Source organism: Dermochelys coriacea, chromosome 1 (assembly GCF_009764565.3).
Source record: "Dermochelys coriacea isolate rDerCor1 chromosome 1, rDerCor1.pri.v4, whole genome shotgun sequence".
Taxonomy (NCBI): Eukaryota; Metazoa; Chordata; order Testudines; family Dermochelyidae; genus Dermochelys; species Dermochelys coriacea.
The window spans coordinates 216,521,722-216,536,114 of NC_050068.2; the positions used below are offsets into that span (position 1 = coordinate 216,521,722).

Consider the following 14,393-nt stretch of genomic DNA (forward strand, 5'->3'; position numbering starts at 1 on the left):
CAGAAGGTCAGACTGTTTGATCTCATCATCCCTGTCATGCTGTCTGGAGCGGCTACAGCTCGGAGTGCCCACCTCTGGGCAGACTGTGAAAAACAGGGCAACACTCCGAACTGGTGCTTTGTTCTATAATTAGATTTCACCAAACCAGTAACAGATGTGAACTTCTGGATCACTATATCAAGCTTACCATGGGGTCACAGACAGTCCTCTTAGACCAGTGGTCAGCAACCGGTCAATTGTGATCAATGGTCGATCCTAGAGCATCTCCCAGTCAATTGTGATCTCCAGTGGCACAGCGAGGCTGCTGCTAGATAGGCTCCCTGCCTGTCCCGGCCCCACGCCACTCCTGGAACTGGCCAGCATGCCCCTGGAGGCAGGGGACAGGGGTCTCCTTCCGTGCGCTGCTCCTGCCTGCAAGGACTACCCCAGGAGCTCCCATTGGGCGAGAATGGGGAGCTGTGGCCAGTGGGAGATGCAGGAGTGGTGCTTGCAAAGAGGGGCAGTGTGTGGAGCCATGTGCTGCCTTCCCGCCTCACACCCAGGGGCTGCAGGGGCGCGTTGGCCCCTTTTGGGAGCGATGTGGGGCTGGGGTAGGCAGGGAACCTGCCTTAACGGCAGCCACGCTGTGCCACCGACCGGAAGCCGCCACAGGTAAGTGCTGCCCGGCAGGAGGTGGCACCCCAACCCCTAGCTCTGAGCCCTCTCCCAGAGCCAGCATCCCAAACCAGCCCTGAGCCTCCTCCCAGAACCAGCTCCCAATACCCCCTCCTGAACTTCGATCCCCCTCTTACACCCAAGCCCCAGCCCTGACCCTCCTCCCAGAGCCATGACCCTGAACCCCTCCTGCACCCCAACCCCCTGCCCCAGCCTTGTGAAAGTGAGTGAGGGTGGGAAAGACTGAGTAACTCGGGGGGGAGGTCAAAGCGATGGGAGGAGGCCTTTTGCATGTATTGCTCCATGGGTGTGATAAGACCATTAACCAATTGTGATGATCCTTGATGGCCCATCTGATTTTGATAGTCATTGGGGATGGATGGGGGCGATGATTTCCATGCTTGAGTTCACAAATTCAGAGCAAACATTTTCAGTTATAAAGCAACATTTACATATTTTTCTTGGAGCATGGACCACAGACATTACAAGTGAGCTTAATGCCTGCAGCAACTAACCACCATTTCATAGACTCTAAACACAAAATACATTTTTACAAGATTAATACATGTTTTGAGCAAAACTAACATACATGTGACCTGGTCAGTTCTTAGCTAATGCCTACAGCCTGGGCAAGAGCTGGCATCTGGCCTGCCAGTGTCAGAATTCTTTCGGGCCTTCAGCTATTACAACCTGTATGTCGCTGCTGGTAAATGGTGGCCTTCCAGAGATGCCGACTGTATTTCTAAGGGGCCTGTGGTGCCTAAAGGTGTCTTTGATTCTTGGAGTGATTTTCTCTGACACTTGCTCCTGCAGAATGATGCATGGGATTGTTAGCAATCGCTGGGATTTCATAGATTCATAGATTCTAAGGTCAGAAGGGACCATTAGGATCATCTAGTCCGACGTCCTGCACAACGCAGGCCACAGAATCTCACCCACCCACTCCTGCGAAAAACTTCTCACCTATGTCTGAGCTACTGAAGTCCTCAAATCATGGTTTAAAGACTTCAAGGAGCAGAGAAGCCTCCCTCAAGTGACCCGTACCCCATGCTACAGAGGAAGGCGAAAATCCTCCAGGGCCTCTTCCAATCTGCCCTGGAGGAAAATTCCTTCCCGACCCCAAATATGGCGATCAGCTGAACCCTGAGCATATGGGCAAGATTCACCAGCCAGATACTACAGAAAATTTTTTCCTGGGTAACTCAGATCCCACCCATCTAATATCCCATCACAGGCCATTAGGCCTATTTACCATGAATATTGAAAGATCAATTAATTACCAGAATCATGTTATCCCATCATACCATCTCCTCCATAAACTTATCAAGTTTAATCTTAAAGCCAGATAGATCTTTTGTTCACTTTTCACATCCCAGTTCATTTCAGAATCAGATGATTTAAATTCCCCTTTTGTGCATTTCGTTCTAGAGTTCACAGATCTGAGGCTGGTGAGCGACAGTGACTGTGCAGGGCGGCTGGAGGTTTTCTACAATGGGACGTGGGGCAGTGTTTGCTCCAATCAGATGTCTGGAGTCACCCCAGCAATTGTCTGCAAACAGCTGAACTGTGGGGACGGAGGGCAGATTGCAAGAGACTTTGAATATGGAGCAGGTTCTGGTCCCACGTGGCTGGACCATGTTGCATGCAGTGAGCAGCACAGCTACCTCTGGCAGTGCCCGTCAGAGCCCTGGGATCCAAAGTCATGTGATAACCGAGCAGAAGAGACCCATATTTCTTGCACTGGTAATTCTGAAACTACCTGCATGTGCGTGTGCTAACACACACGTACGTGATGTGTTTAATTAATTGAAGGGTTAGGAGAGAACTTGTTGTTGTTCACATCTCAGTGTATGCAGATTTAAATTCTCAGCACAAGATACAAGCATATTTTAATGGCCTTTTATAGGAACAAGCATTTGTCTGATTAACAACAAACATGGAAGTTAAGCAATTCATTATAATAGAGACCGGTGTTACACAGTGTGATAAGGTAATGTGAGAGCCAAGAAAAGCCTCTCCCTAGAGACCGTCATTAGGCAGCTCTGTGGTTATTAATCCTTTTGGGATGAACAATCAGAGATGGGCCCAGGTTGTGCAGTTTCGGTCAAGACTGAAATTCCCCACAAGTCTGGGTGCATGTCAGCCTGTGTGTCTGAGTAACAGCTGAAGAGCAAATTAATTAGGTATTAAATGACCCAGAGTTCACATTTCAGTTCATACAGTGCTGAAATTAGCGGTTTAAAATACAGATAAATTCTACTCCCACATCACACACACAAAACCAGTGCATTCACCTCGGCACTTTCTCTCCATAGGAAAAAAAGTGAAACCACCTCAGACCCCGTTTGCTGTATGCCCAAACTCTACGCGCTGCACAGGTATCTCTGCTTCTTACTGTCTCACTCTTGGTCCCCAAGAACTTTCTCATTTCTCCCAGTAACGTGAGGTTTTTGCATTTCCAGACAAGGAGAAGTTACGTGTCGTGGGAGGAAAGGACAGATGCTCGGGGAGAGTGGAGGTTTGGTACCGTGGCTCCTGGGGAACGGTTTGTGATGACTCCTGGGACATGGCGGATGCGAACGTTGTGTGTAAACAACTGGGCTGTGGCTCTGCTGTATCTGCGCTGGGCAAAGCTGCATTTGGCGAGGGAACTGGTCCCATCTGGGTGGAGACGTTGAATTGCAGAGGGACAGAGTCATCTCTCTGGGACTGTCCTGCCAAGCCCTGGGGTGAGAGCAACTGTGGTCATAAGGAAGATGCTGCCGTGAATTGCTCAGGTGAGTGACAGGAGATGTTTCTGCTACATGCTGTAATATTCAGGGAGAAGGATGGTTTAGCCCACCCATCCCCTTTTGTGCCAGACCAGGCCCTCCCATCTCCTGTGTGCAGGAGCATCCTGGATGTTGAGGGCTGGAACCTTTGTGGGGTCAGACTGGCTCAGACATCAGCCCACATAGCCCCTGCATCCATCACAGGCCCCAGTGTGCTGGGTTGTTATGAGAGTCCTCATTGCTGCACAGAGCACAAGGGACGAGGGCCCTAAATCACTAACAAACAGGCTCAGTGCTGCTGTGAAGGAGTTTGTGGTGGGGACAACTGCACAGTGTCCCCGGGGACTCTCAGAGGTGAGGTTCCTCCAGGGAACAAACAGGTCACCTCCCCCTTGCTCCAGACTCCAACTCTCCTCCCTTTACCTTTGCAGGTCTGACAGAGAGGACAGATGCTCTGAGTACCCCAGGTAAAGCATCCCCCTCCTCCCATCAAGGGTTACATTTCCCTGGTGCTGGGTCACAGCGGAGGAGCTGCAAGCTGCAGCCTGGGGGAAGGAGCTTCTTTCCATGGCCTGGGACATCTGAGGGCGAAAGACACCCGGGTGGGAGCTGCAGGCCCTGCTGAGCCAGAGGATTCCTGTCTGCTTGCTCCAGCTGACAGGGCAGGGCAGGGCCCATGATGTAAACAGCAGCCTGTGAGCTGCCCCCATGGTGCACAGACAGTGTCCCAGCCCGTTATCCTGCTGTCCTGGGCTGTGCAATGAGTGACTGGGGAGCTCCCTGGGGCCCCCCCGGACTCTCACAGGATAATCTCTCCCTGTTGCTTGTTCATTTCCATCCAGCTCCCCCGCGCCGCCCTCCAACTGACAGTGGGAGAGTCACGGTGCCCGTGGTCGTCTGCATTATCCTGGGGGCCCTGCTCTGCCTGGTCTTAATCATCCTGGGGGCGCAGGTGCGAAGTGCCAGGGCACAGCACAGAGGTGGGTCCTGACTGGTGTCACTGTGTGAAATGCCTCTGCAATAGCAGGGGGGGCTGCAAGATGTCAGGGTGAGGGGCGATACCAGGCTGAGTGGTGTGGCCAAGGGTGCCTGTTAACTCTTTTTTCTCATTGAATATTTCATTAACTGTCTGGCAGTGGAACTCCCCAGCCATCAAATCTGGAGATCATACTAGCTAGGGGGGGTCACAGTTTCAGGGAAGCTGCACCTGTATCCCCCCATGCCCCCCAGTGATCCATTCCAGGAGTGCCCAGTCAGGCCTCAGGCCTCCAGCCATCACCTGTCTCTGGGTAGAACCCCCCATCCCACCTCCCATGACCAGGAGGCTTTAAGGCTGCACAGCCCCCTGCCTTCCACTGTGATACCCCCAGCAAACCAGTCTGCCAACAGACCAGCCCCCATGCTGTGCGTTCTCCCCAAGGGCTATGAGCAGTATATTGCCAGCAGTCTCAAGTCACCACCCAGCTCTCTCTCAGCAAACTGCACCTTGTTAGTAGGATAAAAGCATCACAGAGAAAACATAAAAAGAAAAGGACGAGTTGTGGCACCTTAGAGACTAACAAATTTATTTGAGCATAAGCTTTCGTGAGCTACAGCTCACTTCATCGGATGCATGCAGTGGAAAATAAAGTGGGGAGATTTTATATACACAGAGAACATGAAACAATGGGTTTCAGAGTATCCCAAACCCCTCATCCCTGGCCCCACCCCAGAGTCCACACTCCCAGCCAGAATGTGCACCCCCCTCCCACATCCCATCCCCCTGCTGCAGCACTAAACCTAATCCTGCACTCCAACTCCCTTAGCCCCACCCCGAGCCCGCACTCCCAGCTGGAGCCCTCACCCCCTCCCGCACCTCAACCCCCTGCCCCAGCCCAGTGAAAGTGAGTTGAGGGTGGGGAAGAGTGAATGAGAGGAGGGGGGCTTGAGTGAGTGGGGAGAAGAGCCTCAGAAAAGGGGAAGACAGGGGCAGGGCCTCTGGAAAGGGGCAGGGCAAAGGTGTTTTGTTTTGGCTTCCTTCCCACCATGCTCTACGAGCCCCAGTTGTAGGGACAGTTAATGTCACTGTACCCGTCCTGCAGCCTTGGAGTGTAACCAGTGCAGGGGCAGGAAAGTGACTGTCTGGGGTCAGGCTAAATTATCGTTTGAAAATTGCTTTGGAGCTTTGGGGCAGGGGATGTTCTGTGTCGCCCTCCCACCACAGCCACCGGTCTGCTGGGTGGGATCCTTCCTGCCCCGGAGAAGAGAGATCAGCCCAGGAGAGCCTCATGACTTTGAGTCCTGACCCTTTTATCCTTTGTGCCATTTTGTCTCAATGTCTGATGGGAACATCCTGCCCCAGGACTGTGCTGTGGTGGGGCTCTGGGAACATGCTCAGGGCATCCCCCAGCACCAGTGCCAAGATAATGAGAGTGAATCACAAACTCTGCTCTGGGCCTGTCTTGGCCTAATCTGGAAACACCAGGGAGAGCTGATCAACTGATTGATGGAGGAGGCAGATATTTACCCTTAAGCAGTAGGAGTCCCCTCTGTGGCTGAGGTGGCCAGGACCCTTGTGGAACTTCCCTGGATCAGCAGCCAGACATGTGCCCCTCACTCACCCCAGTATATTTCAGCTCCGATTGTAGAATCCCCTCAGTCACATTTACCCCAGTAACACAGAGATTTCTCTTGGGAGCGCTGTGTAAGTCTCTCACCGCTCAGAATCGCTGTGATTCAGCATCTTCTCTGGAAGGAGGAATAGACTGAGACTGGAAATCCCGCTCCAGGCCCAGGATGTGTTCCCAGCCCCACCGTTCTGCTGTTCTCACTGTGATGAATTTCTGGTTCTTGTCTCTCCAGTCTCCTATTCAGATGACTCAGTGATGAAGCTGCAGTATTACACCGGGGACAGTGAGGGGGAAAATGATCCTGGATCAGAACAAGGTAACGGGGGAGGAATAGACTTAGGCTGAAAGACCCAAATCTGGGCAGAGAACAGAATTTCTATGACGCTTGCTGCAATCGCAGCCATCCCTCCCCCCTCTCCCAACGGATCCCATTTTACACAGTGGGGTCTAATCCCATTGAACAGGATTTCTGTCAGAATCTCAGGATGGAAACATGTGACCATCTCCTGAGCACAGATCCCTCTGAGTGGCTCCCAGTGACCTCCCCAGGTGAGGAGCTGGAGGAGATGGGGCTGTTTCTTGGGTGTCAGGCATCAGTGCCCAGCAGGGCTCATCTTACACCCATGAAAGAGAGGGGAAGATTGTCCTGTGTTGTTATTACAGATGGGCTCGACCCAACTCACTGATCCGAACCCACCAGAACTTTGTGGGAGGGGGGATTTGCAGATTCTCACCCCAGCTTCGGATCTCAGTTTTGCAGCTGGCACCTGTTACTATATTAAGCTGAAGTAAAACCAGGTTGTGAACTTCCTGGCTTGGGCCCATGTCTAATTATAAATGGGGCAGCATTTCTAACCAGCTGCTCTCAAGGGGGTCCATGAATTTGGGCCCTTTGGGAGTTTAGCCAGTGGCTGGGGGAGGAGGCACTGAGCAGATGAGCCAGTTCTGCTGAGAAGCTGGAGCGCTGCCAAGCTGAGCCCTGGGCTGCCTGAGGGGCTAGTGGAGAACAGGAGCTCACAAAGGATCAGGCCAGCGATTCCCAGGGGGAGATTTAATTCCCACATATAAATGCTGACTTTTGGTTTTCCTGGTGGGTGCTTTCAAAGAGGCATGTGTGTTGGGGGGCGGGTGGTGGGAGGGAGCACTCTGCCAGTTTTCAGGGGAGCCTCTTTTCAGCGTGTTTGTACACTTCTTTCATATTCTAGTTATTGAATGTTTCTAGCATTGGTATCTTTACTATTTTAATAATGATTCAATTGTTATGAGCTACATAATTACATTATCATCAATTACAGTATATTTTAAATCTTTGCAATCACCTACAAGCTGCTTCACTAACATCCCGATCTTATTTACATCTAGTTCCCTGGTATTGGCTTGATGCATGTTAAGGACAGCTACATTCTTCAGTTGCATCTGTCCCATTGATGACGGAAAATAATTTTTAAGTCTTCTGAAGCTGGAGAATGAGTTCAGGATGATACAGGCACTGTGAGAAGGATTCTTATAAATTTGCAGTACTCTGGAACCATAGTGCTTCCAGAGTCCTGCAAGTGACTCCACGATCTCTTTCTTGATGGGTAACAGCTAATTCAAGCACCATCATTTTGTATGTATAGATGGGATTATATTTTGCCATGTGCATGACTTTGCATTTAACACTGAATTTCATCTGTCATTTTGTTGCCCAGTCACCCCGTTTTGTAAGATCCCTTTGTAACTCTTTGCAGTCAGCTTTGAACTTAACTATCTTGAGTAATTTTGTATCATCTGCAAAGTTTGCCACCTCACCGTTTACCCCTTTTTGCAGATGATTTATGAATATCTTGAACAGAACCGGTCCCAGTATGGACCCCAGGGGGACACCACTATTTACTTCTCTCCATTTTGAAAATGGACCATTTATTCCTATCCTTTGTTTCCTACCTTTTAACCGGAGTGCCTGGGAATGTTTTCAGGATCATCATCAAGTGGAGTGCCCCAAGGGTCGGTCCTGGGGCCGGTTTTGTTCAACATCTTTGTTAATAATTTGGATGATGGGATGGATTGCACCCTCAGAAAATTCGCAGATGAAACTAAACTGAGGACAGAGGTAGATACACTGGAGGGTAGGGGTAGGATCCAGAGTGACATAGACAAATTGGAGGATTGAGCCAAAAAAAATCTGATGAGATTCAACAAGGACAAGTGCAGAGTCCTGCATTTAGGAAGGAAGAATCCCGTGCACCTCTACAGGCTGGGGAGCGACTAGCTAAGCAGCAGTTCTGCGGAAAAGGACCTGGGGATTACAGTGAATGAGAAGCTGGATATGAGTCAGCAGTGTGGCCTTGTTGCCAAGAAGGCCAATGGCATACTGGGCTGCATTAGTAGGAACATTGCCAGCAGATCGAAGGAAGTGATTATTCTCCTCTATTTGGCACTGATGAGCCCACACCGGGAGAATTGCATCTAGTTTTGGTCCCCCCTCTACAGAAGGGATGTGGACAAATTGGAGAGAGTCCAGTGGAGGGCAACGAAAATGATTAAGGGGCTGGGGCACATGACTTACAAGGAGAGGCTGAGGGAACTGGGCGTATTAGTCTGCAGAAGAGAAGAGTGAGGGGGGATTTGATATCAGCCTTCCATTACCTGAAGGGGTATTCCAAAGAGGATGGATTTCGGCTGTTCTCAGTGGTGGCAGATGACAGAACAAGAAGCAATGTGGGAGGTTTAAGTTGGGTATTAGGAAACACTCTTTCACTAGGAGGGTGGTGAAGCACTGGAATAGGTTACCTAGGGAGGTGGTGGACTCTCCATACTTAGAGAATTTTAAGGTCCGGCTTCACAAAGCCCTGGCTCGGATGATTTAGTTGGTGCTAGTCCTGCTTTGAGAAGGGGATTGGACTAGATGACCCCCAGAGGTCTCTTCCAACCCTAATATTCTATGATTCTATGATCTAATTATACTTAATTAATGAATTTAATTAAATTTAATGAGAAGCCTTTTGTTATCTTAATCACCCTGCCTTTGTTTATAGTCAAACTCCCTGCTCCAAGGGCAGAAGTTGTTACCAGTACAGAACTCATCACTTTCCACACTCAAGCTCTGGCTACTGGGTGCTGAGCATGCACTATTTTTTTCCCATTGGTGCTTGAGCCCCGGAGCACCCACGGAGTCAGCGCCTATGTGCAGAGGGGAGGTTCCCCCTCCCCAGTGTAACAGGAAAATTCAAACCTGTCTGCAGAGATCAGCTGGATTCACACAGGACGGCTCTGGCCTGGCAGTGCCCATGTTCCAACCTATTATCTCAGCACAAGCCCAGATCCTGCTCCCACTGAAACACGTAAAAGAGCTGCTGTTGGATTCTGCAGGGACAGGGTTGGCCCCGAGTTATTTCTGGGACTCCTGTTTCACTGTATTTCTCTGACTTGTGCCCTTCTCACCATGGGCCCCCTGCGACTTCCCCTCTCATGTGCCATGATACACAGTTCTAGTTAGAAGGGCCACCTGCGCTGAAGAAACTCTGCTGGTGCCATAGGCTGAGTGTGCTGTTTGCTGTTCCAGAGGGAGCTTCCCCGGGGGGGTCTCAGCTGGATTATGATAACGTGGAGGAGCCTGCCTTGAACGACGTCCCCCAGACTCCAGACGGCCGAGGTGAGCAGTGAATCTGCCTCCTGGAAGCAATGTCACCATGACGAAAAACTAACTGTATTTCCCAGTAGGGACAACAGTGGTTTGTTAAGAAAACCAAGACGTTCACCCACCAGTATTGTCTATTGGCGTAACGCTGGGGGCGCTGACCAGGTGCATTACAAGAGCTGTGTGGAGGCCCAGGGGTAGGGAAGCGTGTGATGTTCTAGGTCATGACAGAGGCCCATTGCAGGGATGGAAGGAGCAGTTTGCTCAGCAGCTGCCCATGCTGTACTTGGCTCAGGTCACTGCCTTGTGACCATCACGGCCATGAGCACTAGGGTTACTCACTATTTGGGAAGAGGGCACATCAAAGCACAGATCTCTACAGTGCAGCAATGTTCCCTTCCAGCCTTTCCTGGCATGCATTTATTGCAGCATATATACATCTGTGTCAGACACGCTGGGTCAGGGTAGTGGATGGGACAGAGATTTTACACCCAAGGGCCCATGTCCCACCCTTATTAGCTGGCTCAGTGCCCAGTGGTGTTAGTAGATTGGAGACTGATGGTGGTTTATGGGTAAACTTTATCAGGAGAACACATTGAAAAGACATTTTAAAGATAATGTCAAGTTAGGAAGCCGGGAACAAATTCTGGGCAATTCCAAGTCATTTACATTTGTAATTATTATAACAACATGCCTTGTGGAGCAATCCCTCTGGACTAGATCCCAGTCACCTCTTTCTATAACTCCCCCTCTGCCTCATCATGTGGAAGCTCTAGGATCCACTCAACCAGCAATTGAAATGTATCAGATAAATGTGATATGTGAAATCCCCCAGTCAGAGGGTTCCAGAGGAAGGCTCCTCTTCCCGTCCTGAGGGTGGAAGTGCTGAGAGATCCCCAGGGACCAGTGAGGCTGGTGCATCAGCAGCTTGTAGTTTATTTCTATCTTCACTGTGAATATTCTCTTAATTACTTCACATCTTCACATCAGATGCCCCTGCGCTGCCTGGAGATGTCCCAGGGGATGGTTATGATGATGCCAGAGAAGTGTCTGACCCTGAAGATGACACTGGCTTGGGGCAGAATGATGAAGAAGGCACTGAGGCGAGTGACAGGAACGGGGATTCACAAACAGGTGAGTTTGCACTTCACACTGTCTCTGCAGAGTGGGAGGGCTGGAAATGTGAGGTACGCAGCAAGGGAACAAACCTGGCTAACCCAGTGCCTGTGAGAAAAACTCTCCTTCTCTCTTCTTTTCATTCCCTCAGAGCAGAGGCTTCAGTGCCTGCAATGGTGACAGGAGAAGTGTGGTCCTTCATGGTCAAACCAGCAAGATCCCTCAATCTCTAGGTTCAAATCCTTGTGTGGCTGTCACACCCTGGATTACTGGATTGCTACCAATTTACTGCGCATGTATCTTTTGGGCAGAATCTTATAAACCAAAGTCCTGTTAATGCTGCGCAAATGTTAAAGAACCTGTGACACTTCCTGTAAAAGTTGGGCATTTGCCCATTATCCTTGGCCAATATCTCCCCTCGCCTCCCCATTGTGTCATCAGCAGAGACACTACCCACCACCCCAGAGGAGGTGCAGTGGTGATGAAATGTGCATTGCTTCATACTTGATAAGAATTGTGTGTTTATGTTTGTGTTAGGGCAGAGTGAATTATACAATGTCCTTAACTAAGAGCTCCTTGCTCGTAAGTGAGTGGGTTTTGTACATGAAGTGACAAGTAAATACAGTTGTCACTTAGCAACTTTAAATGGTCTGGAAACCAAGGGTTTTACTTCCAGAATACGTACAGAGGTGATAGATTAAAACTTGTCATGGACCCAATCAGAAGAACGAAGAGGGAACATTTTCTAACCCATACTGCAGAGTGCGCTCCACCCTTGCTATGCAGCCAGACCTAGCTATAAAATGGATTCACTGACTGTATGTGTCTCCCTTGGTATTTTCAGGTTGGAATCTGCACTCACTAAGGAATGAAGCTGTTTCTGGGATGGAGAAAGAAACCCCGTTGCTGCCTCCTGGAGATACAAGTTACGATGATGTGGGACACCGTGATTCTGGGAGATCAGTATCAGAACAATGTGATTGGACAAAATAACCTTGTGATGATGTAAAAGCTTTGCCTTTTTCTCTGAGATCATGTTTCCTTTCGCATGATGCCAGAGACAGTCTCTGCCTGGTAGACAGACAAAGCAGGTGTTTTAACAGAATTTGTGAGAAGTTGCAGGAAATTCAACTGCGAGTGGGAAAAGATTCACAAATTTCCTCTGTATAACTTCCAACTGATTGGCCAGGATGGAATTTTCCTGCTTTTTTATCCCTGTAATTTCTTTAACTTCATTTTGTATCTTGTTCTTATTAAATCCTTCTGAAAGTCTTCCCCAGCGTGGAAGTTTTTCTTGCCAGATGAATTGCACGGTTTCCAGTGTTCATGACGGGGAGAGGCTGACATTGAACAAACCAAAAGACAAGGATGGGCCACCTCTGGGTATGGCCGGCTGTTTGATGGGAGGTGAGTTTACACTGAATGTTCCATCAAGCATGTGGTAAAAGTGAGAAACCAGCAAGAGAACATGCTGAGATAAGCAACATGGTTTTTCCTAAACTGAATTCAGATTTGAAACTTTCATTGACTCCAAGGAGATAAATGGGAAATTCTCCTTGGATAATTCACACCTGAAATTAAACAAATGGTGACAAGAATTCCCCATTAGCAATAAATACAGAGGATGAATATTTCTGCTTGGATGATAAATGAATTTTATAGACAATAGTGACAAGGGGAAGGTTAATCAGAGTCTGGGTTTCCACTGAACCAATAAGGCTACAACAAGTAACAAGTCACTGAGTTCTCACTAGAAACCCCATTAAAACTAATCACGAAAGCTTATGCTCAAATAAGTTTGTTAGTCTCTAAGGTACCACAAGTACTCCTTTTCTTTTTGTGAATACAGACTAACACGGCCGCTACTCTGAAACCCGTCTTCGCACAGTGGCATGTTCATTTCCATGACAATCTACAAATATAATTTACAATCAATGCTGAGCTGAATACTGACCAGTGCAGAAGCCAAAAGTGTTTGAATTAATCCTCAGTGAAATAAATACCAGAATGGTTGAGAGTAAATCGCTATTTCACAGAAGTGTCTGTTTTTCCTTCACCACAAATCCTGATTCAGCTTGGTCACTTCATCTGTACACGGATACAATGGAAATAGAAAAGGTCCAGTCGAGAGTCAGGGCTGTTCAGGCCGAGTGTCTGGGGTGCCTCTCCAGGCCAATCTCTAGTCAAGTATGAGGAAGACTTGTCTGTGCCTGCCATGGCTTGGATCCTACCTCCACTGGGCCTGGGCAACACAAGTCCTCCCCTCTGTGCCTCACAGGCCCTGCTGTTACCACACAGCTTAGAGGCAGGTGTACACCAAGCCTCATGCCCTCCAAGCGTCTCCCAGCAGTGTCCAGCTCAGTGGGGGATTTAGAGTTAGTGGGGCCCTCCGGCCCTGTGCTCAGCTTCATTTTGGGGGCCCCTCCTTGGGACCCAGCAAGAAAAAGGACATTCTCTCTTATCTCCCTCCCATCCCCATTTTTCATTCTTTTTTTCTTCATCCTCCTCCTATAAGTAATAGGAAGTAAATAAAAATAAAGTGAGGTACCTTGTTTGTTTTTGTAGTCTAACATATTTTTCCACAGACCATTTGAACATTGCAGAGGGTCTCAATGGACCACTTAATGGTCTTTCTAAATATTGTTTGTACCGTTAGCTAACTATTGGAAAGTGCTTTGGATGAGAGCTCTTTATAAAAAATAATGTTAAAAACATTGGGGTGCGGGGTCTAGCCAGGACTTAGGATGCGGAAGGGGGCTCAGGGCTTGGGGTGCAGGGTCTGGCAGGAAGTTAGAGTGCAGGAGCATGCCAGGGGTTGGGGTGCAGGGTCTGGCCAGGAGTTAGGGTGCGGGAGGAGGCTCAGGGCTGGGGCAGGGGGTTGGGGTGTGGAGCACTTACCTGGGGCAGCTCTTGTTTGGTGCAAGGGGTGCAGGTGGGGATGTGGGGAGACTGCAGGAGTCAGGGTGGGCAGGGGGCTGGGGGTGTGTGGCGGGCAGGTGTGGGGGGGGTTGCGGGAGTCAGGGAGGGCAGGGGGCTGGGGGTGTGTGACGGGGTGCAGGAGTCATGGCTGGGAATGTGTGAGGGGGTGCAGGAGTTAGGGCTGGGGGTGCAGGGTCTGGGAGGGAGTTAGGACGCAGGAGGGGGTTCAGAGTTGGGGCAGGAGGTTGGGGTGTGGTGCACTTACCTGGGGCAGCTCCCATTTGGTGCGAGGGGTGCAGGTGGGTATGTGGGAGTGGGGTGCAGGAGCTCCCGTTTGGTGCTCAGGGTGGGAGTGGGGATGTGGGGGAGCAGGAGTCAGGGCATGAGGTGTGTGGGGGCTGGGTATGTGAGGGGGTTACAGGAGTCAGGGAGGGAAGGGGGCTGGGAGTGTGTGAGGGGGGTGCAGGAGTCAGGGCAAGGGGCTGGGGTTGTGGGGGTGCAGTCGTGGGGGTGCTCCCAGCCCCCTGCCCCATCCCACTCCAGCCCCCTGCCCTAAGCAGCTCACGGCAGGGAACTGTGGGGGTATGTGTAGGGGGAGTGCGGGGGCCCCGCCTTTCCTCTGCCCTGCCCTGATTCCAGCCCCTGCCCCAAGGCCCCGCCCCCATGTCTTCTCCACCTCCTCCCACGAGGGTGCTGTGCCCCCCC

At 50.2% G+C, this 14,393-nt stretch overlaps 2 protein-coding genes across 2 annotated transcripts in view; one reads left to right on the top strand and one right to left on the bottom strand.

Moving 5' to 3' along the window:
- LOC119860485 (scavenger receptor cysteine-rich type 1 protein M130-like) overlaps positions 1 to 14,393 on the bottom strand; it is a 1,081,813-nt gene that overhangs the window by 860,327 nt on the left and 207,093 nt on the right. The window lies entirely within an intron of this gene.
- Positions 1 to 14,393, top strand: part of LOC119860423 (scavenger receptor cysteine-rich type 1 protein M130-like) — a 177,310-nt gene that overhangs the window by 59,668 nt on the left and 103,249 nt on the right. Inside the window, exons 8-12 of the mRNA XM_043514105.1 lie at positions 2,083 to 2,397; positions 2,970 to 3,032; positions 3,117 to 3,431; positions 3,857 to 3,892; positions 4,268 to 4,405. Of these exons, the coding sequence (XP_043370040.1) occupies positions 2,083 to 2,397; positions 2,970 to 3,032; positions 3,117 to 3,431; positions 3,857 to 3,892; positions 4,268 to 4,405 (867 nt within the window). The remainder of the gene's footprint in view (positions 1 to 2,082; positions 2,398 to 2,969; positions 3,033 to 3,116; positions 3,432 to 3,856; positions 3,893 to 4,267; positions 4,406 to 14,393) is intronic.